The 23,463-nt window shown below is 42.7% G+C and overlaps 1 protein-coding gene across 37 annotated transcripts in view; it reads right to left on the reverse strand.

The window, feature by feature from the left end:
- bcas3 (BCAS3 microtubule associated cell migration factor) overlaps window positions 1-23,463 on the reverse strand; it is a 287,913-nt gene that overhangs the window by 105,718 nt on the left and 158,732 nt on the right. For 36 of the 37 annotated variants that reach the window (XR_007482725.2, XR_011087061.1, XM_049725724.2 and 33 more), the window contains 2 exons: window positions 14,957-15,050; window positions 2,491-2,624 (listed from right to left, as the gene is read on the reverse strand). Coding sequence is in view for 35 of the 37 variants with exons in the window: in XM_049725724.2 (XP_049581681.1) it covers window positions 2,491-2,624; window positions 14,957-15,050 (228 nt within the window). In the remaining 2 variants the exon portion in view is untranslated. The remainder of the gene's footprint in view (window positions 1-2,490; window positions 2,625-14,956; window positions 15,051-23,463) is intronic. The other variant, XM_049725754.2, reaches the window with a different exon arrangement.

Here is a 23,463-nt window from a genome sequence, read left to right on the forward strand (position 1 = left end):
AATGCGCATATAAAACTGGTGGGGTTCGGTAACTCCAACAAGGTTAAGAAACACTGTGCTATAGTTATTTGAATAACTCTTAATTTGTTACATCAGGCACGTTCTCAGCTCCTTGTTTATGTGTTTTTGTAACGTTAACATACCGTACCTTCAGCCTGTTGTTACCTATTCTATTTTTATTTTAAATTCCCTTTCAAGAGGACATGTCTGTTCTTGGTGTTGGATTTTATCAAATACATTTCCCCCAAAAATGCGACTTATACTCCGAAGTGACTTATATACAGTACCTCACAAAAGTCAGTACACCACTCTCATTTCTGCAATGTTTTAATTATATCTTGTCATGGGACAACACTGAAGAAATTACAATTTGAGACAATGTTAAGTCGTCACTGTAGAGCAGGAGTCGGGAACCTATGGCTCGCGAGCCAGATATGGCTCTTTTGACGACATTAAAAACGTTATTAAAAAGAATACGTTAGTACTCAAAAAATCATTGGTCTTAATTAAAATACATGCATTCAATTGTATTTAACCTATCGTTCTTTTTAAATGGTATGGCTCTCACGGAACATTATTTTAAAAAAATGGGCATTTATGGCTCTGTCTGACAAAAAGGTTCCCGACCCCTGCTTTAGAGCTTGGGTAGCAAAGTAAATGTATTGTTACTCCAAAGTAACTCAAAATACAACAATGAATGTGTAAAATGCTAGCAACAAAAGTGAGTACACCCTAACTGAAAATGTCACAATTGGACCCAAATGTCAATATTTTGTGTGGCCACCATTATTTTCCAGCACCGCCGTAACTCTTTTAGGCATGGAGTTCACCAGAGCTTCACAGGTTGCCACTGGAATCCTCTTCCACGCTTGCATGATGACATCACAGAGCTGGTGGATGTTGGAGACCTTGCACTCCTCCACCTTCCGTTTGAGGATGCCCCACAGATGTTCAATAAGGTTTAGGTCTGGGGACATGCTTGGCCAGTCCATTACCTTCACCTTCAGCTTCTTTAGGAAGGCAGTGGTCGTCTTGGAGGTGTGTTTGGGGTCGTTATCGTCTTGGAGTACTGCTCCGCGGCCCAGTTTACGGAGGGAGGGGATCATGCACTGCTTCAGTATTCCACAGTACATGTTGGCATTCATTGTTCCCTCGATGAACTGTAGCTCCCCAGTGCCAGCAGCACTCATACAGCCCCAGACCATGACGCTCTCTTGTGTACCTCTTTAGGCGGCCCAAGGCTTGGAGTCTTTGTTTGGCAGTTTCGAGTGCTTCAGGTATGGGCATATGGATGTATTTCTTGGGAACTTGCTTTTTCATTGCACCTTTCTGGGCCTCTGTCATTTGGCTCACTTCTCTCCGTGCTATCTTGATTTTGGCCTCCAGCCTTCTCTTCCATGGTGGGCACTGTTGTGGTCGCATATGGTCATTCTTCTTGTAGCCAAGCATTTCTAGGATCACTGCTGCTGAGGTGTATATCAGCTCATTGGTTTCAGTGATGGTAGCCGTAGGAATTGTTGTCAGTGCTGCATTCACATCTTCTAGGAGACTTTCTGAGGGTACTTCACTTAGCCTCTGCAGTGTGTATCTAGGTTCCCGAGCATTCATTCTCACCGTGATCTTGTTCTTCAGGTCAGGTCAGGCTCGTTCAGCTTGATTGTGCTTATTGGGGTTTCGTACCCAACCTCTGGACTTGTACATGGATTTAACTCGTCTCTGACCTGGTGCTCTGGTTGACCTTCGCTATGGCATTTGTGTTGTATCTCATCAATCTCGAGCTGTGATAGCAGGTGCCATTTATGGATATTGGAACATTGAGCTACTAGTTGCTTGGCCGATAGTGTTGACTGTGGGGATTGTTCCCGCATTCTCCGCATGTAACCACTCTCGCTCGGGTTGCTGGAGTAGTAGCATTCCAACAGATCCTTATTCTCGTTTGTGTCTTGTTCCAGTAGCCCATTTTTCATCAGGGTGCTCTGGTTCCCCAGCACCTGACGCAGACCTTGTTTGTCCGGGCGACGTCTGAGTCGGCATGTCGTTCGTTTCTTGTACTCTCATTATCTCTGAGGTAGGCGGTATCGTTAAGGGTCTTGCTTAAGGACCCACAGTCCTTAAGCAAGGTAAGGTAATCGCTCATCGCTCATATTGTGCCCCTGCCGGGAATCGAACCCGGGTCTCCCGTTTGTAAGTCATGTGACTTACTGATTGAGCTAGTCAGCCGTAAATATTCATATATTCCTTTTTGCTTTTCCCCTCAGGGGTCGCCACAGCGAACATCAGCATTCCCTGGGTTCGCATTATGAGAAATGTTGGCAAATTTTTACGCCGGATGCCCTTCCTGACGCAACCCTCTGCATTTACCCGGGCTTGGGACCAGCTTTGTTCGCATATCTGGTTGCCATCAATTTAAAGAAAGAGATTCCTCCAGTGCAGACATTTTGAATGTAAATAGATCACCAAGGAAGTAAGAATAAAAAATATTGCAAAGACCTTTGCTTCAGTCTCCCCACGGTGTAATGTATATAGATGGCGAACAGCACTCTGTGAAGATACCCATGGGTGGGTGAGGATCTGGAAGATGTGAAAATCATGACCAAGGATATCAGCAGTCAAAAGTAGCGTTCCTAAAAGAAATAAACATATATGACAGAAATATGTTTCAGCATTTCTATGGTTGTATTAATGATTGTTGTACAAATGAAAAATGTGTAGAATGCAGTTACTGTTATTTCTGGAATATAAACCGCACCTCATTGTAAAATGCACCAGCTAAAATTAAGGGGAACATCTTGTTTTGTTCATATATATAAGCCACACCGGACTATTAACCGCAAGTGTTTTTATGTTACCTTTTAGAATAGAATAGAATGGAATAGAATAGAATAGAATGCCCTTTATTGTCATTTTACAACTTAGTTGTACAACGAAATTTGGAGAAAAATAAAAGTGAAAGATCTTATTTACAGTATAGCAATTAGTCTAAGAATGAAGGTTAAAAATCTTATTTACAGTATGTTCTATGTGGGTATATGTATTAACATGAATGAGGTTTGTACAGAAAGTAAATAATAAATAGTTATTGCACGTAGTTTTTAAAGGAGTATTGTAGCTGGTGTTGTTTTCTCAGAGTTCAGAGCAGTGATGGCTCTTGGGAAGAAACTGTTTTTCAGTCTGATAGTCCTTGTTCGAATGCCTCTGTAGCGTCTCCCAGAAGGAAGCAGTTCAAACAGCTGGGAGGCGGGATGTGTGTTGTCTTTGATAATGTTGTGAGCTCTGCTGACGCACCGGGTGTTGTATATGTCCATCAGGGAGGGGAAAGAATTTGCGAGAGAATATACGAACACAAAGAGGATTGTCGGGAAAGAGGTGGTTCTTTGGGGACGCATACCTTTTATTAACAATGTTTATTGATAGAGATGGAGGAGCTCCGCAAACACTGGAACACGAATAAATTTCAGCAATAACCAAATAAACTTAACCTGAGGGAAACATGCGCAAAACACAACTAGTGATAAATAAAATGGTACCACTTGCAGGGGTGATATCTCCGCCAGCATCACGCTGAGCACGGGGGCCCCCCAGGGCTGCGTGCTCAGTCCATTGCTCTTCACCCTGCTGACGCATGACAGCACTGTGACCTACAGCGACAACCGCATAGTGAAGTTTGCTGACGACACGACTCTGGTGGGTCTCATCACGAAGGGCGACGAGACTCGGTGCAGGTCGGAAGTTGACCTTCTGACCACGTGGTGCAGGGACAACAACCTCCTGCTGAACGTAAATAAGACCAAGGAAATCATTGTTGACTTCCGGAAGGGTCACACAACACACCTGCCGCTGATCATCGACGGTGCTGTGGTGGAGAGGGTGAGCTGCACCAAGTTCCTGGGAGTGCACATCAGTGAGGACCTCTCCTGGTCCGCAAACACCTCGTCACTGGCAAAGAAAGCTCAGCGCCACCTGTACTTCCTGCGGAAGCTCAGGCGTGCATGTGCTCCTCAGGCAGTCCTGTCTACATTCTACCGTGGCACCATTGAGAGCGTCCACACCAGTTGCATCGCTGTCTGGGGTGGTAACTGCACTGAACAGAACTTGAAGGCCCTGCAGCGCATAGTGAATACGGCTGGTAAGATTATTGGTGCTTCGCTCCCCTCCCTGAAGGACATTTACACCTCCCATCTCGCCCGCAAGGCAACCTCGATTGCCAGAGATGTGAGTCACCCGGCTCACTCTTTGTTTGACCTTCTGCCCTCTGGGAAGAGGTACAGGAGCCTGCGCTCCCGCACCACCAGACTCGCCAACAGCTTCTTTCTCCAGGCTGTTAGGGCCCTGAACTCGCTACCCCCTTCTGCGTAGCGTGCGGCACTGTTGCGCTATTTTCGGGAATGTCTGCTGTACGCGCACTTGCTTCTTTTTTTCCTGCTCCTCTTATTTATTTATTTATTGTTGTGTTATTTACTCATTATTTATTCAGCACGCTTTTGTTATACTTGTTTACTTGTTTGTCTGTTGTGAGCCATGTCTTGTCACCGTGGGATAGGGGGGAACGAAATTTCGGTTTCTTTGTGTGTCTTCGGCATGTGGAGAAATTGACAATAAAGCTGACTTTGACTTTGATTGGCAATGCAATACAAGGTACACATACAGCTCCGGAGAAGACATGACCCAGAAAGAAAAAAAACTGAAAAGAGTGAAGCAACAAGATGTCATCAACTGTAGCCCAGAGCCCTCTAGTGGCCGGATAAAACCTCTACAGTAGCTGTAGCAGCTCCATTTCCTTCATTAAGAACTAGACTGCCTTTGACTTAAAAGCTTTTGTCCTCCATAAAGAGGGTTTGTGTGTAAAAGCTTGCTTTCTCCAGCAATGTCCGTCTTGATCCCATTGTGTCTCTTGTTCGTGCGACAGTATTTGCCAGGCGGACGGACGTGATCAACACACAACTCTCCTCCCCAGTGACCATGTGTCTGGTCACATATCCCTCCGCCGCGCAAAGCGGTGCCGCACAACAGCGGTGCCGCACAACAGTGGTCCATAACCTTTATACTAATGAGTGTATAAGTGTATTAGATATCACAAGAACCATGCAAAATGTGTAGATTTTATTTTCTCATTGGTGTCTCTTTGCCTTTACAAAGCAAAATGAAATGTTATTAAAATGTTGAATTTGTCAAATATTAGAAAGTGTTGATTGGGGAAATAGAAGAAAAAAAAAACACCAAATACCAAAACAAAATCATGATAAGGCCAACAACTGAAGTGTGTCTGTGTTTGTGTGTGCGTGTGTGTGTGTTTACAAAGAAATGTAAATGGGAATAAATAGAAATTGAATAGAAGAACATGGAATATCACTGTCAAAAATAATTTTCTCTATAATTTTTGCTTCTACAACATGAAGTGAACTCAAGTCAAGTCAAGTCAAGTTTATTTGTATAGCCCTAAATCACAAACAGTCTCAAAGGGCTTCACATAGCCAAAATTGACAATTATTCTCAAAGCATCCCCTGATCTTAAGCTCCCAACTCAACACGGAAAAACTCAAAAAAAAAACCTGCCAGGGGAAAATGAGAAACCTTGAGAAGAAACTCAAGAATTAAAAGTGACAACTTTTGGTAAAGTGTAGTATTGGAACAAGACAGACAGAGAGCCTTGTCCCATGCTCTGTTAACTCTTGAAAACATGAGTTAAAACATGAAACAAGATAAACATAAACATGAAAACATGTATGCCACAAATGGTTTGCCAAGCCACAAGAAGCATTTGCTTGAGCTGGAATTACTGAGAAAAAATGGGGGCCCTTCTAATTATAGTGTGAAAACTTTGGTGAGCGGTGAGTTGCAGCTTAGGTCTGTTTATCTGGGAGCATCCTCTTGCTTTCAGGCTCACTTGCCCCCACACAAGCTCTGTTCTCTTCTGCTCTCACACAGCACACACACTCTCTTTATTCTCTTCGGGTTTCGTCACAGAAGCCCCTTATGAAGACTAAAATAAATGGACTTTGTTTTCCCTCGCCCGGACGTGGGTCACCGGGGCCCCCCTCTGGAGCCAGGCCTGGAGGCGGGGTTCAAAGGGGAGCATCTGGTGGCCTTCGCACAGCCCGAAAAAGAAACGTGGGTCCCCGTTCCCATGGGCTCACCACCTGTGGGAGGGGCCAAAGGGGTCGGGTGCAGTGTGAGCTGGGCGGCGGCCAAAAGCAGGGACCTTGGCGGTCTGATCCCCGGCTGCAGAAGCTTGCTCTTGGGACATGGAATGTCACCTCTCTGGCTGGAAAGGAGCCCGAGCTGGTGTGCGAGGCAGAAAAGTTCCGAATAGATATAGTCGGACTAGCCTCCACGCACAGTTTGGGTTCCGGTACAAGCCCTCTCGAGAGGGGCTGGACTCTTCCACTCTGGAGTTGCCCACGGTGAGAGGCGTCGAGCAGGTGTGGGTATATTTATTGCCCCCGGCTGGGCGCCTGCACATTGGGGTTCACCCCGGTGAACAAGAGGGTAGCCTCCCTCCGCCTTCGGGTGGGGGGACGGGTCCTGACTGTTGTTTGTGTCTATGCACCAAACGGCAGCTCAGAGTACCCACCCTTCTTGGAGTCCCTGGAGGAAGTGCTGGAGAGCGCTCCTTCTGGGGACTCCATTGTTCTACTGGGTGACTTCAATGCTCACGTGGGCAATGACAGTGAGACCTGGAAGGGCGTGATTGGGAGGAACGCCCCCCCCCCCCGATCTAAACCCGAGCGGATTTGCGGCCGCATGTTTTGGACACTCGGGTGAAGAGAGGGGCGGAGCTGTCAACTGATCACCACCTGGTGGTGGGTTGGCTCCGATGGTGGGGGAAGATGCCGGTCCGACCTGGCAGACCCAAATGCTCTGTGAGGGTCTGCTGGGAACGTCTGACGGAATCCCCTGTCAGGAAGAGCTTCAACTCCCACCTCCGGCAGAGCTTTTCCCATGTCCCGGAGGAGGCGGGGGACATTGAGTCCGAGTGGACCATGTTCCGCGCCTCCATTGTTGAAGCAGCCGACCGGAGCTGTGGCCGTAAGGTCGTTGGTGCCTGTCGTGGCGGCAATCCCCGAACCCGCTGGTGGACACCGGCGGTAAGGGATGCCGTCAAGCTGAAGAAGGAGTCAGTTGACAGCTCCGCCCCTCTCTTCACCCGAGTGTCCAAAACATGCGGCCGCAAATCCGATGACACGACTACAAAGTTGATCATCAAACTGCGGCCTAGCGTGTCCTGGTGCCAAGTGCACACATGGACACCCTTATGCTTGAACATGGTGTTCATTATTGAAAATCCGTGTCGAGCACAGAAGCCCAATAATAGAACACCGCTCGGGTTCAGATCAGGGGGGTCGTTCCTCCCAATCACGCCCTTCCAGGTCTCACTGTCATTGCCCACATGAGCATTGAAGTCACCCAGTAGAACAAAGATCAGAATCATGATTATTTTGTTCAACACTGAAATAGCAATTATTTACGCGATTATGTTTTTGAAATCTGAAAATTATTTATTGAGCATATTTAAAAAAAAAACACTCTACTGTTAACTGTTGGGAAAGTTCATTTTCTACATACCGTAATTTCGGACTATAATTTTTTTTCATAGTTTCATAGTGGAGGGGCGATTTATATGTGTAATTATTCACAAAGTTTTACTTGATCATTAACACATTACTGACTTACTAGTATACTTGATCACTTCACATGTTATTTTCACTTTAAACCGCATGAGGATGCACTGTGGCTGTGGAATGATTGGAGCCTCACTGACTATGAGTTTCATTCACTGACTTCCGGAGTCAGGAGATTTTGTGGTTTAGAGTGACACAGATGGTTCGATAAACTTGTTATTTATGTTATAGTTATTTGACATATAGTTTATTTAGAGTAGAAACGTCTATGTTGTTAGACTTCAGTAGTTTCCGATTGTCTAGCAAGGCCGTGAAGGCAGCAGGGGGGAGGGAGATGAGAAGAGCAATCCAGGGCGCTTGCATATAGCACTGTGTTGGCTCATGTGTTGAGCTCTTGTTTTGTGAAATAAAAAGCCGGTTACCAAACCCACGTCTTGCCTGGTACTTTGGTAACGCTACAATATAGTTACATACGTAGATATGTGTAATAATTGGAGCTGCAACTGACGACGAGGATGACATCAGTGGTGCACGTAGTTCCGGAGTCAACAGCTGGGTTTTTTTTTTTTTGTGTTTTTTTTTTAAGTGACACAAGACGAAGATTCCGATGGATTTAATGATTTGGAATGACACGGATGGTTTGATAAAAGTGTTGTTTATATTATCGTTATTTGATATATAGTTTATATATTGTTATATGGGCCTGTGGAATAATTTGAACTGCAACTGACGACGAGTCCGACATAAGCGGCACACCGTACACGTGCCGTTGTTTACATAAAGGACGAAGAATTCGATCGATGGATTTAATGATTTCGGGTGACACAGATGGTTTGATGAAATTGTTGTTTATATTATAGTTATTTGATAAATAGTTTATATATCGTTATATGGGACTGTGGAATCATTTGAACTGCAACTACCGGCGAGTCCGACGTCAGCGGCGCGCCGCACACGCACCGTTGTTTACATAAAGGATGAAGAAATTGATCGATGGATTTAATGATTTGGAGTGACACAGATGGTTTGATAATTTTTTTTTTTAATTGTGGAATAATTAGAACTGCAACTGACGACAAGAGTGACATCAGCGGCGCGCTGCACACGCGGCGTTGTTTACATAAAGGAGGAAGAATTTGATCGATAGATTCATTAATTTGGAGTGACAAAGATGGTTTGATAAAATTGTTGTTTACGTTATAGTTATTTGATATGTAGTTTATTTATCGTTATATGGGCCTGTGGAATAATTTGAACTGCAACTGATGACGAGTCCGACGTCAGCGGCGCGCCGCACACGCGGCATTGTTTACAGAAAGGACAAATAATTCGATCGATGGATTCAATGATTTGGAGTGACACAGATGGTTTGATAAACATATTATTTATGTTATAGTTAGTTGAATAACTGTTAATGTCACGTCAGGCCCGTTCTCAGCTCCTCGTTTGTGTTTATGTCACGCTAGCATACCGTAACGTTTAGCCTGTTTTTGCTGGCTCATATCTGTACTTGGAGTTGGATTTTGTCAAATAAATTTCCCTCAAAAAGCGACTTAAACTCCGGTGCGACTTATATAGTTTTTTTTTCCCCTTCATTGTGCATCTTATGGCTGATGCGACTTGTACGCCGGAGCGACTTTTAGTCTGAAAAATACGGTACTAAACTAAATAAAAGTTCAGTTCATAAATTTTAAAATGAACTTGTTCAGTTTATAGTTCATAATTGAAATTTTATGAACGTAGGAACGTAGGAACATAGGCCCGTAGGTGTGAGTGCGAATGGTTGTTCGTCTCTGTGTGCCCTGCGATTGGCTGTCAACCAGTTCAGGGCCAATGGATGTATGTATACATACATATATACATACATACATACATATATATATATATATATATATATATATATATATATATATATATATATATATATATATATATATATATATATATATATATATCATCATGAAAAGGGAAAACAAATTCAATTTTTTCATTATAAAGTCATTTCCCTTTTAATTTCAATAGTTTTGTATCATTTTGAACTAAAATTGCTCAATTTTTATAGTTATTTTAAAACCGAAGACGATTCGCTCGGAGGAGCCAACTTCCATCCTAGCCTCCTCTGAGGATTGCGTAATCACACGGCTGCCTATGTTGACAGGCTATGCAGTTAGACTGAACTGCTCTCTGTCTTTATGTCGCTGTTTAAATGTTCAAACACTGTGGCTATATTAACCAATTTCCGTAGTTAAGCTGATGTAGAGGACTGTCTCAGAAAATTAAAATATTGTGATAAAGTTCTTTATTTTCTGTAATGCAATTAAAAAACCAAAAATGTCATACGTTCTGGATTCATTACAAATCAACTGAAATATTGCAAGCCTTTTGTTATTTTAATATTGCTGATTATGGCATACAGCTTGAGAAAACTCAAATATCCTATCTCAAAATATTAGAATATCATGAAAAAGTATACTAGTAGGGTATTCAACTAATCACTTGAATCGTCTAATTAACTCGAAACACCTGCAAGGGCTTCCTGAGCCTTGAAAAACACTGGTTCAGTAAATTAAATCAAAAGTATGAGGGAGACTGCTGATCTGACTGCTGTCCAGAGGACCATCATTGACACAGGGTAAGACACAATAATGAATTTCTCAAAGAGCAAGCTGTTCACAGAGTGCAATTTCAATGCACATCCACAAAAAGTCTGTTAGAAGGGGGAAATGTGGCAGGAAACGCTGCACAACCAAGAGAGATGACCGCAGCCTGAACAGCATTGTGAAGAAGAGTCACTTCCAGAATTTGGGGGAGCTTCAAAGACAGTGAACTGAAGCCGGAGTCCAGGTAGCAAAAGCCACTGTTCACAGACTGTCAGGGTTTTCCAGATTATCCTTATCGTATGATTATGTTGGAATGCAACCTGTAATAAATAACCTGGTTAGATTAGTTTTCTGCTTATAGTGCAGGGGTGGGCAAACTTTTTGACTGGCGGGCCGAATTTTGTTCTAAATTTTGATCGGGGGGCCGAACCAGGAGCAGATGGATGTAGTGTTTGTGTGAAGTAATAGAAATGACATGTAAAGGTCATTGCATAAAAGGTTTGTACTTTTCGTAGGTAGTAAAGCACGGATATTCCAAAAAAGCTTTTTGAAAGCAAATGCATTTATTAACAGCATTAAAAAAATATTTCACCGAAAAACTACCATCAGTGATTCTCATTAAATACGACACTGTTATTATGAATAATAGTTTCCATCACTTCAGTGCCTGCAGGTCAGATTTATGAAATATGTTTATCTAATGAGGCGAAATCACACCAAACGGCAAACATTCTGACCAAATACATCATCTTGAAGAATCAGTGAAAGAATACTTCTAAATAAAGTAATAAAGAAATCAATAGTATTGTTGGTATCCCTTTTTTGCTAGTGCATCATGGTCTGGAGTAAAATTTGGTGTGGTAATTCTTAGGATAGAGCCGAGGTGTCGGTCCGTTAACCTAGAGCTGTGACGGGCTTTGTTGACGTTCATGTGGCGGAACGTCTGCTCACACACGTAGGTCGAGCCAAATTGTCCTCTCTTTTTTTTTTAAACACTCGGCATTCAGTGTCCACCTTTCTTTTCCTCGGGCCACTTATTTTAGTGGAAGGATTCCAGGGGAAGGTTTGTGGGTGGCATTAACGTAAAACTGTATCTGAAAGCTCAGCGCGCGAATTACGAGAATGCTGACGTCACAGCCCACACTCGAAATTCAGCACTGATGAAAATAGAGCGCAGAGTGCGCCAGGTCCGCACTACTTAGTACGTACACTCACTTGTGAGTGTGCACCGAGCTTTCTGACACGGCTTCCGGCGGGCGCTTCCCCATCTAGTGGGGAAACATACTAATTGCAGGGAAAATGACCCCAAAAAAAGTTCAATAATACAATTCATTCAGATTTGGCGGGCCGGATTAAACGGCCCCGTGGGCCGAATGTGGCCCGCGGGCCGTAGTTTACCCATATCTGTTATAGTGGAATGTAACCGGTAATAAATAACCTAGATTGTCCCATCCTACACAACGTCGTAAAACACCCCCTGATATGTTTTGACTAGAGGACAAGGGCTTTCTCTATCCAGTCCACTCTTACCCCCACTCTGTTTTTCTTAATAATTATCCTCTTGCAGGAGGGAGAGTCAGACTTCATTCCTTCAATGGGTGAACTCTCCACCTGCAGGTGTCTAAAAGGACTTGCTTGTCTCCCGTGTGGTTCTTGCAAAATAAGTTAGAGCACAACTCTAACACAGACGTGTCCAGGAAATGGGCTACAATAGCCGTATTCCCATGGTCAAGCCACTTCTGAACTCAAGACAAGGGAAGAAGCGTCTGACTTGGGCTATGGAAAAGAAGCACTGGACAGTTGCAGAGTGGTCCAAAGTCCTCTTTTCAGAGATTTTAGAGCACTACATGCTTCTGTCCGCTGAAAAGCTCTATGAAGATGATTTCATTTTCCAGCATGATCTGGCACCTGCCCACAGTGCCAAAACCACCAGTAAATGGTATACTGACCATGGGACTACTGTCCTCGATTGGCCTGCCAATTCCCCTGACCTGAACCCTATAGAGAATCTGTGGGGTGTTGTGAAGGAGAAGCTGAAAGACACCAGACCCAACAATGCAAATGAGCTAAAGGCCGCTATTGAAGCATCCGGGGCATCCATAACAACTCAGCAATGCCACAGGCTGATTGCTTCCATGCCACGCCTCATTGATGCAGTAATCCATGCAAAAGGATTCCCAACCAAGTACTGAGTGCATCAATGGACATTGTCAAATGTTTGATTTTGTTTCGCTGTTATAAATCTTTTTTTTACTTGGTCTGAGGAAATATTCTAATATTTTGAGATAGGATAGTTGAGTTTTCTTAAGCTGTAAGCCATAATCACCAATATTAAAATAGGCTTGCAATATTTCAGTTGCTTTGTAATGAATCCAGAATGTATGACATTTTTGTTTTTTTAATTGCACTACAGAAAATAAAGAACTGTATCACAATATTCTGATTGTCTGAGACAGTCCTGTATATAATATCTAGCGTTTTTTGTCATCTGTCTGTAACGTCATGTTTCTTTAGATGAACAAAACGGCTTAGAAAAGAGACCTTACGGAGGTTACGGAAAAAAAAGGTTCTCCAGCAGGGGGTGCTAGTGATCTCGGGGTGCTACATGCGCCTACCTGTAGAATAAGAGATCTCCAGTTCAAATTTACAGTGAACAACTGAGGAGCAGTCATCCATTTATTTTGTTTTACATTCGTTTTTTTTTTTCTTTTCGTTTTTACATTTTGTTTTACGATGGAGGATTACATATCCAAACAATTTTCAACTATGGGTTTTCAGTTGAAGCAGGAGGTCATCAGTAAAGGAAAACCAACGCCAGAATTAAAAGGTTTGATTCAGACAATAGGACTTGGGAGCATGTCTTTTCAAATGGTACGCACGATTGAAAACAAGTTTTTGATTCCATGTGCTTTATTGAGTGTTTTTATGTGTGAAGACTGCTGATATGAGATTTTAATTAAAATCGTTCAAATTAAATAATGAATAAGCCACACTACAGCAGCGTTCCCTAACCTTTTTTGTGACACGGTTAGGTGCCGGACAAATTTTATCGTGGGGGGGGACGTCAGTGCCTCCCTAGTCATGAACCTCACCGTACGTCACTGACGTATATATATATATATATATATATATATATATATATATATATATATCAGTGACGAGCGGTGAGGTTCATGACTAGGGAGGCATATACATATACATATATATATATATATATATATATATATATATATATATATATATATATATATATATATATATAAATTTCAATCACTGTTAAAAAATAGAGATTTCAATCACTTAAAAAATAGAGATATTGTTAGTTATTCATCAGTTTGTTGTATAGCCTATACTATAGTACGGTTTTCGACCACAATCCGTTACAGAAGGCTGTTCGACAAGTGAATCGTTCGAATTCTGAATCATGTTTTCCCATTACAAATAATGGAGAAAAAAAATCCGTTCTAAGAAAAAGCATTTTTTCATTATTTTACACCATAAACTGCATAAATAAGTGAGTAGGTAATGTATAAATAAATAATATAAATAATAAACTTCATTAATAGAGTAGGCTACGCTGGGGAATGATTCTGTAGCAACTCAATTGTGTGTTTCATTCTAATAGTAAAATATATCTTTTTAAATTGGGAGGAAAAAAAAACCTCAAAACATTTGTTTTTATTTTTAGCAATGAAAGACAACAGTTCGGAGACCCCGGGGATGACCCAGGATGCGCTGGAGAGACTATGTCTCTCAGCTGTTCTGGGAACGCCTTGGGATACCCCAGGATGAGCTGGATGAAGTGGCTGGGGAGAGGGAAGTCTGGGAGTCCCTCCTAAAGCTGCTGCCCCCGCGACCCAACCCCGGATAAGCGGAAGAAGATGGATGGATGGATGGATGGATGGATGGATGGATGGATGGATGGATGGATGGATGGATGGATGGATGGATGGATGGATGGATGGATGGATGGATGGATGGATGGATGAAAGACAACATTTCAAAGATCATGTGAAAGAAACAGCAAAAACCTTTTCTTAATTTCAAAAACAAAAAAAAAAACTACAGAAATTCTAATGAAAGATAACATACAGTATACGTAATGTATCAAAGTCTTTGTTTTTCAGGATCGAGATTATTGTCGATTTTGCCATGCAAAACTCCCGCACCAATTCTGACACGCATACACCGGACTCATATTTTGCGATTAATTCTTTTTAAAATTCAACCGATTGCGCACTACTTTCCTCTTTTCGCCATGATCAGCTTTACTGCTCCCACTTGCTTCCTTTGGAGGCATGATTAGAGTTGATGCAATCCTCAGAGTAACAAGAATGTAATAACGAACAAAGTCAGTTGGCATGCGGGTCCTCTCGGCTCATCTCGCGAGGTTCGACAACCGGAATTTCGTCCAACATCCGAAGCAAAAAAATCTCGAATTTTTTGTTCGAATACCGATTTGTTCGAGAACCGGGACGTTCAAAAACCGAGGCTCCGCCGTATATACAATATGAGATGTTCACACATTTATTTGGGTTGACAATTTTAATGGCCCTCTGAGGCAAACCATGACTATGATGCAGCCCGCGATAAAAATAAGTTTGACACCCCTGCCATAAATGAAGACCGCTGCCCGGATTCAAACCTACAACCTCTTCACTGTGAGGGGGATGTGTCAACCAGCCGCCCACAGTGCCACCACTAGAAACTAATCATATGATTGTCACTGTGTCTTACCACTTGGATTGAATTGCATCCAGGATATGGGTTTGTCATGAGCTGGAAAATGAGCCACTAGTCCCGCTCCTTCTGAGTCCTCACTCACCAAGACCTGCAGCAAGCAGACACAAATGGCACTTGTAAAATAACAGCCAGACTAACACACATGTGCACAAAAGACAAAATCATGACTGACCATTAGTAAGATTTTTTCTAGTGGAGAAAGAGGAGGTCGACACACCCCTGCTGAAATGCCAGATACCCTATAATCTATTTAAATGTTGCCCTTGACCACAAAATGGCCTTGCAAATGTGATGTGGATGTGACACATACCCCTTCAGTGCTCCTCATTTTGGTGTAAAAATCAATGGCATAATATTATAATCAAATTGTGTTGAATAAAGATGTGTTGAATACTAAATGAACAAATATATATATATAAAATATAATGTATAAATAATATAAATATGATATTTGTGTATGTGTGTGTGTGTGTGTGTGTTCCGGCAGACAGATGTAAGAGGGTACATTAGCTTGTTAACACACCCACGAACAGGGGCCCCTGGGTGAGGTGGGGGACATTTTTTGAGTCCCCACTCTTTTATGCTTTAAATCTTGTCAGAATCATGTCTGAAACTATTTGGTGAAGTTTTATAATTTTTGCAAAAAGGGGACCAAAAAGTGTGTGAGTGTGGAAATCACTGCTTCTGCTGTTCCACACGTTTCCACACGGTGTATTCCACACACGTCGTATTCACACTCCATTGTTAACACACCCACGAACAGGGGCCCCTGGGTGAGGTGGAGACATTTTTTTGACTCCCCACTTTTTTATGCTTTAAATCTTGTCAGAATCATGTCTGAAACTATTTGGTGAAGTTTTATAATTTTTGCAAAAATATCAATTTCTGATATTTGTTGCGTGAAGTTTATATAGTAAAGCGGGGACATGCGCATTGTGAAATGTCAGACAAACAAAATATTACACACTCTGCTTACAAGCTGATTTTTTTTCATACTGAATAGGGCACTTTTCTGTCCATACAAATAATGCATATAGCTGACATTTCCGACATCTCATTTTTGCTGGTACATTGTCAAGACAGGTTGACTTGTGCGAAGTTTATATATTAAAGAGGGTACGTGTGCATTGTAAAATGTTCCGACAAACAAAATATTACACACTCTGCTTTCAAGCTGATTTTTGCAGACTGAATAGGGCACTTTTCTGTCCATTGTTCTAGCTGCAGAGGAAGCAATCAAAGTTGTTTTGTTCACACAACATCGTGAAGGACCCCCTGCTGTGCTTTGATCAGCCAGGGGCTTCGGCCATTTGTCTACTCTGACCCCCACTCTCACCCCCACTCTGTTCCTCCTAATAAATATGCCCTTGCAGGAAGGAGATTTTTCAGACTTCATTCGATCATCGCTGTTCAGACAGCGACGAATGGACTCTCCACCTGCAGGTGTCTAAAAGAACTTGCTTGTCTCCTGTTTGGTTCTTGCAAAATAAGTTGGAGTGAGCAAATCTCTAACATTTTGGTGCCGAAACCTGGGATCCTCATACCCACCATCTGACCGGCGAAGGAGGACGTGCTGCATTGTCGACAAGCCAGCGTCCATTAGGAGGACCTGGAAAAGAAAGTCCTGGGAAGAGAATTCTTCGCTGGGCCAGCATCTTAGGTCTGCCTTCGTCTGACAGAGGTGGATTGACGGGATCCGGCGGTGCAACGAACCAGGGGACAAGTAAGTTAAAGCGCTAAAGATACGGCTTTGGTTTGTCCGAGCTATGAGATACGGCTTTGGTTTGTCCGAGCTATGAGATACGGCTTTGGTTTGTCCGAGCTATGAGATACGGCTTTGGTTTATCCGAGCTATGAGATACGGCTTTGGTTTATCCGAGCTATGAGATACGGCTTTGGTTTGTCCGAGCCATGAGATACGGCTTTGGTTTGTCCGAGCTATGAGATACGGCTTTGGTTTGTCCGAGCCATGAGGCCTAAAAAAGCGCTGGAGTTAGTGTGATTGAGTGTGTGACTGGTAGGATAAATTGACTAAAAAGCAGTTCTAGCGTTGATCCACGGCAATAAAACAGGCTAGTAATCTGTTGGAAGGTCAATTTAAACCTGCATTGAGGATCCTCAAAGAAAAAAAAATTTGAAAAAAAAAAAAATTGTAAAACCTTAAACTACTAAAATTAAGATGGGAAATAAGAACGGTAAATCTCTTGCTCTGCTCTTCTTTAAAACGAGAAGTTCATGGCAAGTACATTTCTTAATTGTATGCAATACATGCTGAAGTGGAAGAAAATGTATGGAGTACAAGGAAATTTGAAATGTGGAAGAAGTGGTAGAAGTGCTAGAGTGTGGTTGAAATCTTCACAAAGAGATGAGAACGAATTCAAGAGACAAAAGCTAGAAAGATGAAAACTGATGCGGTCACAAGTGTTTGTCAGACCAGGAGACAATAAGGCCCCTGTGAGCAGGTGCAAGGCCGCAGCTCAAGCCGCGGCTCAAGCAAGGGGCAAGAGGAGTTTCCGGTCCTATGCAAATCATGTATCGAAATTTAAAAGATCTGAAACCTCTCCCATATGACAGCAAAACATGTCATTGTCAGGTTATCAAAAATCGTTTTAGATTGTTAGAGCCCCTGTCCACACAAGAAGTATGACAATGCTGTTTGTAGGCCCAATTACAAATGAATAGGGATCAAATTGTGTTACACTAAAGTTAAAATATGCAAATCAAGTGGTAAAGAAATGCAACTTGCTTCTAGAAGATAAATAAATAAAATTAGAATGTGCTGTCCTCGTGTGCATGGGAGGGACCAGCTCATGATCGACCACAGGAAATGGCCAGCCTGTGACGAATCATTGGTGTTGGGAACTACCTTTTGCATGCGAGAGCTGTGCGTGTGTGCGTATATGTTAAAATGATGAACATTGGCTAAAGTTTTAGTATAAAAAAAATTTGCTAGACTGTGGTCTATCCAATTTGCACCGCAGAACAGAAATGATTTTGAAAGATAAAAATGAGAGGAAAAAGAGAGAAATCTGTTTGCAAGCAGAAACTAATCCACACTAGTGCATGTTAGTGTCGAGCCCTCATGAGAAATTCGGAGTTAACAAAACAACAGAACATGCTTTCAGGAATTGGAAGAAGCTAAATTGTGAATTTAAGATTTTGCAATGCTACATTTAATAGGAATAATTGATTGGTTGTGTTATAAGATTATATAAAATTCTAAATGCAAGCTAAATCTGAGAGATTGAGTTCTTCAAATTTAAAAACAAAGAAAAAATTCAGATTAATTTGCCAATTGTTTGTTTTAGTTACGTTTTTTTTAGATTGGTGGATTGTTCTACCAGGAAACCTGAGTTGAAAATGATATATGAATGTTGTGTGGTGAGCTTGGATGAATTGGGACCAATGTGATAGAAAGACTCCTTTTTGGAGACTGCGTGTGAGATGCAAATGAACATTGATGAATGATACCCTGAATGAAAAGAAATTACAGGTTGAATGGTTGAAGTCGTTGGCGACTCCTATAGAAAATTAGTAGAGCGACTTTGATGAAAGAGTGATTTTGAGCAGGTTGAATGTTAGAAAGAAACACGTAGCTTTTGGATTGATAATTAACTAGAGAAAAAAACTGGAGAACCAGTAACACATGTAGAAGATGTGTGAACTGAGAAATTGAGAAGCGTTTTGGAAAGAAAGTCAAATTAAATGATGATGGAATCGTATGTAGTAAAGAACACATTCTCCCAAAAAGTTTGTCAAGGTGTGAGGCATGGGCGTTGCCAAGCCTCAAAAGGGGGGAGTGAGTAGGACAGATAGTGGAAGATAGTAATAATACACTTTATGACAATGAATTTTCGAATACATTTGGTGTTATACTGTGGTAAATTTTTTGTTCTGGTGTAGATAGGTTAGCAACACGAGAGATTTAGAGGTTCAAAAGAAAGACAGTTAAAAGAAAACATTTTTGATTTGGACAATTGCAGGCTAACAGGAACATGAGAACGATAAGAACTACGAGGTGGGATCCAATTTCATTGGGGAGATTGAGAATTCACAGCACCATACTCTAAGTCACATTTTTGAGCAAGCATGACAATAACATGTGAGAGGTCAAGACATACAGATCAGGGCTTGATGTGGAACGCAGACCTCGATGAGTTGATTTTCAATAATGATACTGAAGACAACATACTGTCCGATTAAATTGGAAGTATAGATAAAATGTAGCTCAAAAATAGGATGAGTTGCAGGATTTACGATATAAAAACGAGGCCGCTGTTATTAGAAGAATTTGAAGTTTGGTAAACAAATGTTACCAGCAAATTGATGGAAGCAGCTACATTTGGAGATAGTCTTACAAGTTTGACGTCCCAGCCTGTCATTCTCAGTGTCAGGGCCCCTGAAACCCAATCCGAGTCTTCGCCTGCAGCCGTGAACAACTACAAAATGGTGCCTGGCTAGATAATGTTAATGCTGGTATCTATGAGTCCTTCTTTAACCCAGATACTAATTACACTCCCCTAAAATCTGCTAAATTGTCATGTGAATATTTTTCTGAAGATATGTTTAACAAACTGTGCAATACTCTTCCTGGCCACTGCCAAACAAATGTATTCTCCACTGTCCACTTCAATGTACGGAGTATCTCTAAAAATCATGATGGTCTGAAAACCTGTTTATCAACCTTGACACATTCTTTTTCAGTAATAGCTCTTACTGAAACGTGGATGGTTGATAATACATCTAGCTACCCTCTCTCTCACTACACTCCTATACACTCCTGTAGACCAAACAAGCAAGGTGGAGGAGTCTCACTGTATGTGACTGATAACTTCATTTTTTCTCCCAGAATCTGTGTTTATAGAACTCTCATCTTGTTCACTCATCAACAATAAAAATGTGATCATTGGATGTATATATAGACCACCAGACTCTGATAAAAACACTTTCAATGAGGCACTCGACTCTACTCTAGAATTCACAAACAAAGAAAACAAATTGTGTGTCTTACTTGGTGACTATAAGATTAACTTGTTTGAAACTAAGCAGTCACATACAGCAGACTTCCTTAATACATTATATTCTAGCAACTTTTTTCCCCTTATCAACAAACCCTCCAGGATCACAAGCTCAACGGCCACTCTCATTGACAACATCTTATTTAATTCTCTGGACTACAAAATAACATCTGGCCTGTTGATCTGTGATGTATCTGATCATCTTCCTGTCTTCCATTTCATCCACAATGATAGTGTTCCAAAAATCAAAGGTCATAGCACTACTGGTGATCAAGTGAAATTCCGCAAATTTACTGAGAAAAACATGGAATCCTTTATATCTATCATCAGCTCTGTGTCATGGGATGAGGTTATCCTGTTGCAAGATGTCAACAAAGCCTATCACTCCTTTCTATCACTATTCACAAATGCATTAGTCATCATTTCCTTTAATTTCTAGTCGTAAAAATAATTACTCTAAGGGGAAACCATGGATAATTCTATTACAAATCCCACTCCCTAAAATATAGAAACATACAAGAAATATAAACATTAATTTACAGTATTACTAAGGAAAACCAAACAAACTTATTATGCTGATAAATTTACTCAAGCCTCTGGTGACATCAAAACAACATGGAATCTTATCAATCATTTATTACACGGCAAAAAATCTAAAGCATCTACCCCAAGTGAGATGCTGGGGAAGAATGGAGCCAATTCTAACCCAATAGATATTTCTAATGGTTTCAATGATTTCTTTGTAAATGTTAGCGCTACCTTGGCATGTAGCTTCTCAAGCTCTGATACAAGCCCCTGTTGCCTAATTAAAGGGCAGTTTCCTTCACTCTCCATTCTTGACCCTCCTAGTGTCTACAGCATCGTCATGAGCTTGACAAACTCGGCCCCTGGTCATGACGAGATCAGAAGAATACTTATTAAGAAAACCATTAATTCAATAATAATCCCACTAACACACATTTTCTCCTTATCTTTAAAATCTAGCATCGTAGCCCAAGAACTAAAACTTGCTAAAGCCATTCCTATTTTCAAAGCTGGTGAGACAAATGATTATGGTAATTATCAGCCTATATCCATTCTTCCATGTTTCTCCAAGATTCTAGAAAAATTGGTTTATTCAAGATTGTCAAAGCACCTAGAAACAAACAATATTCTCTACAAGCATCAATATGGTTTCCGCAAAAAAGTTTTCTATTGAGCATGCACTGCTTCAGCTTGTCAACCATATCTCAACAGCTCTTGACAATAAGAAATCAGCTCTTAGTGTCTTTCTAGATCTAAGCAAAGCCTGTGATACTGTCAACCATAAGATTATCATTGCTAAGATAGAGAGATATGGAGTGAACGATTCTGCCCTGAAATGGTTCACAAACTACCTCGCCAACAGAGAACAATATGTATGTATAAATGGTTGTTCATCTAACAGATCTAAAATATTATTTGGGGTCCCGCAGGGCTCAATATTGGGTCCTCTATTGTTTTTGGTGTACATAAATGATTTCTCCATGTCTTGTTCTAATGTTCTCCCGCTGTTATTTGCGGACGATACCAACCTCATTGCCACCCATGATGATTTTAATTCCCTCATTGCAAGCGTGAATGCTGTTGTCCTCTGTTACAAAATGGTTCAAAACAAATAAGTTGACACTCAATATAAAAACATTTACCGTATTTGCCGGTGTACAGGTCGACTCGGTGTATAAGTCGACCCCCTAAAATTCGACGGAAATTTACGATTTTATGATATATCCTTTGTATAAGTCGAGCTCAATTGTTGCATTATATTAAACTTCAAAATTCAATATGCGAATGACGAAATGTGTTCAAATTCCGGGAGGCCGTGCGCATGCGGCTGTTTATAAGCACCGCGGAGGAGATCGCGGCCGGCGAGCTCGCGCACGCCGCCCGGCACCAACGGGAGGCCGGAAATAGCTCCAAGCCGAGCGGATCGGCACTTTATAAGCACCGCGGAGGAGATCGCGGCGCCTCATTCGACTTCCAGCTGCCGGCGAGCTCACGCACCCGCCCGGCACATCCGGGAGGCCGTGCGCACGCGCCAAGTGGCCGAAAATAGCCCCCGCCGAGCGGATCGGCTGTTTATAAGCACCGCGGAGGAGATCGCGGCGCCTCATTCGACTTCCAGCGGCCGGCGAGCTCGCGCACCCGCCCGGCACATCCGGGAGGCCGTGCGCACGCGCCAAGTGGCCGAAAATAGCCCCCGCCGAGCGGATCGGCTGTTTATAAGCACCGCGGAGGACATCGCGGCGCCTCATTCGACTTCCAGCGGCCGGCGAGCTCGCGCACCCGCCCGGCACATCCGGGAGGCCGTGCGCACGCGCCAAGTGGCCAAAAATAGCCCCCGCCGAGCGGATCGGCTGTTTATAAGCACCGCGGAGGACATCGCGGCGCCTCATTCGACTTCCAGCGGCCGGCGAGCTCGCGCACCCGCCCGGCACATCCGGGAGGCCGTGCGCACGCGCCAAGTGGCCGAAAATAGCCCCCGCCGAGCGGATCGGCTGTTTATAAGCACCGCGGAGGACATCGCGGCGCCTCATTCGACTTCCAGCGGCCGGCGAGCTCGCGCACCCGCCCGGCACATCCGGGAGGCCGTGCGCACGCGCCAAGTGGCCGAAAATAGCCCCCGCCGAGCGGATCGGCTGTTTATAAGCACCGCGGAGGAGATCGCGGCGCCTCATTCGACTTCCAGCGGCCGGCGAGCTCGCGCACGCCGCCCGGCACCAACGGGAGGCCGGAAATAGCTCCAAGCCGAGCGGATCGGCACTTTATAAGCACCGCGGAGGAGATCGCGGCGCCTCATTCGACTTCCAGCGGCCGGCGAGCTCGCGCACGCCGCCCGGCACCAACGGGAGGCCGGAAATAGCTCCAAGCCGAGCGGATCGGCACTTTATAAGCACTGCGGAGGAGATCGCGGCGCCTCATTCGACTTCCAGCGGGCCGCGCACTCGCGCACGCCGCCCGGTTCAAATTTTCTAAGTGCAACGCACAATGAGATGCATGAGAAACGGCCTTGGTTACCATCACATTTGAAGCGATGAATACGAAGTTAAATTTTATGACTCGGTGTATAAGTCGAGGTCGATTTTTTTCGGTCGATTTTGGATCGAAAAAGGTCGACCAATACACCGGCAAATACGGTAACTTCATGATCTTCTGCAATATAAATAAATCTTACCCCAAAGAACAGACCAAAATTTACATAAACAATAACGAAATCCAACAAGTTACTAGCACCAAATTCCTAGGTGTTATAGTAGACAAATCCTTAAACTGGTCTGAACATATTGAATTGGTTTGCAAAAGATCAATGAAAATGCTAGGTAATTCACGAAAAGTTTGTCCCCTGGTTTATCCTTCTGCTCATCTCACTCTGTATTATAGCTTCCTGTTTCCTTTTCTCAATTACTGCAACATAGTCTGGGCAGCCACATATCCAACATACCTCAACAAACTACTCATCATACA

This window comes from Syngnathus scovelli, chromosome 7 (assembly GCF_024217435.2).
Source record: "Syngnathus scovelli strain Florida chromosome 7, RoL_Ssco_1.2, whole genome shotgun sequence".
Classification (NCBI taxonomy): Eukaryota; Metazoa; Chordata; class Actinopteri; order Syngnathiformes; family Syngnathidae; genus Syngnathus; species Syngnathus scovelli.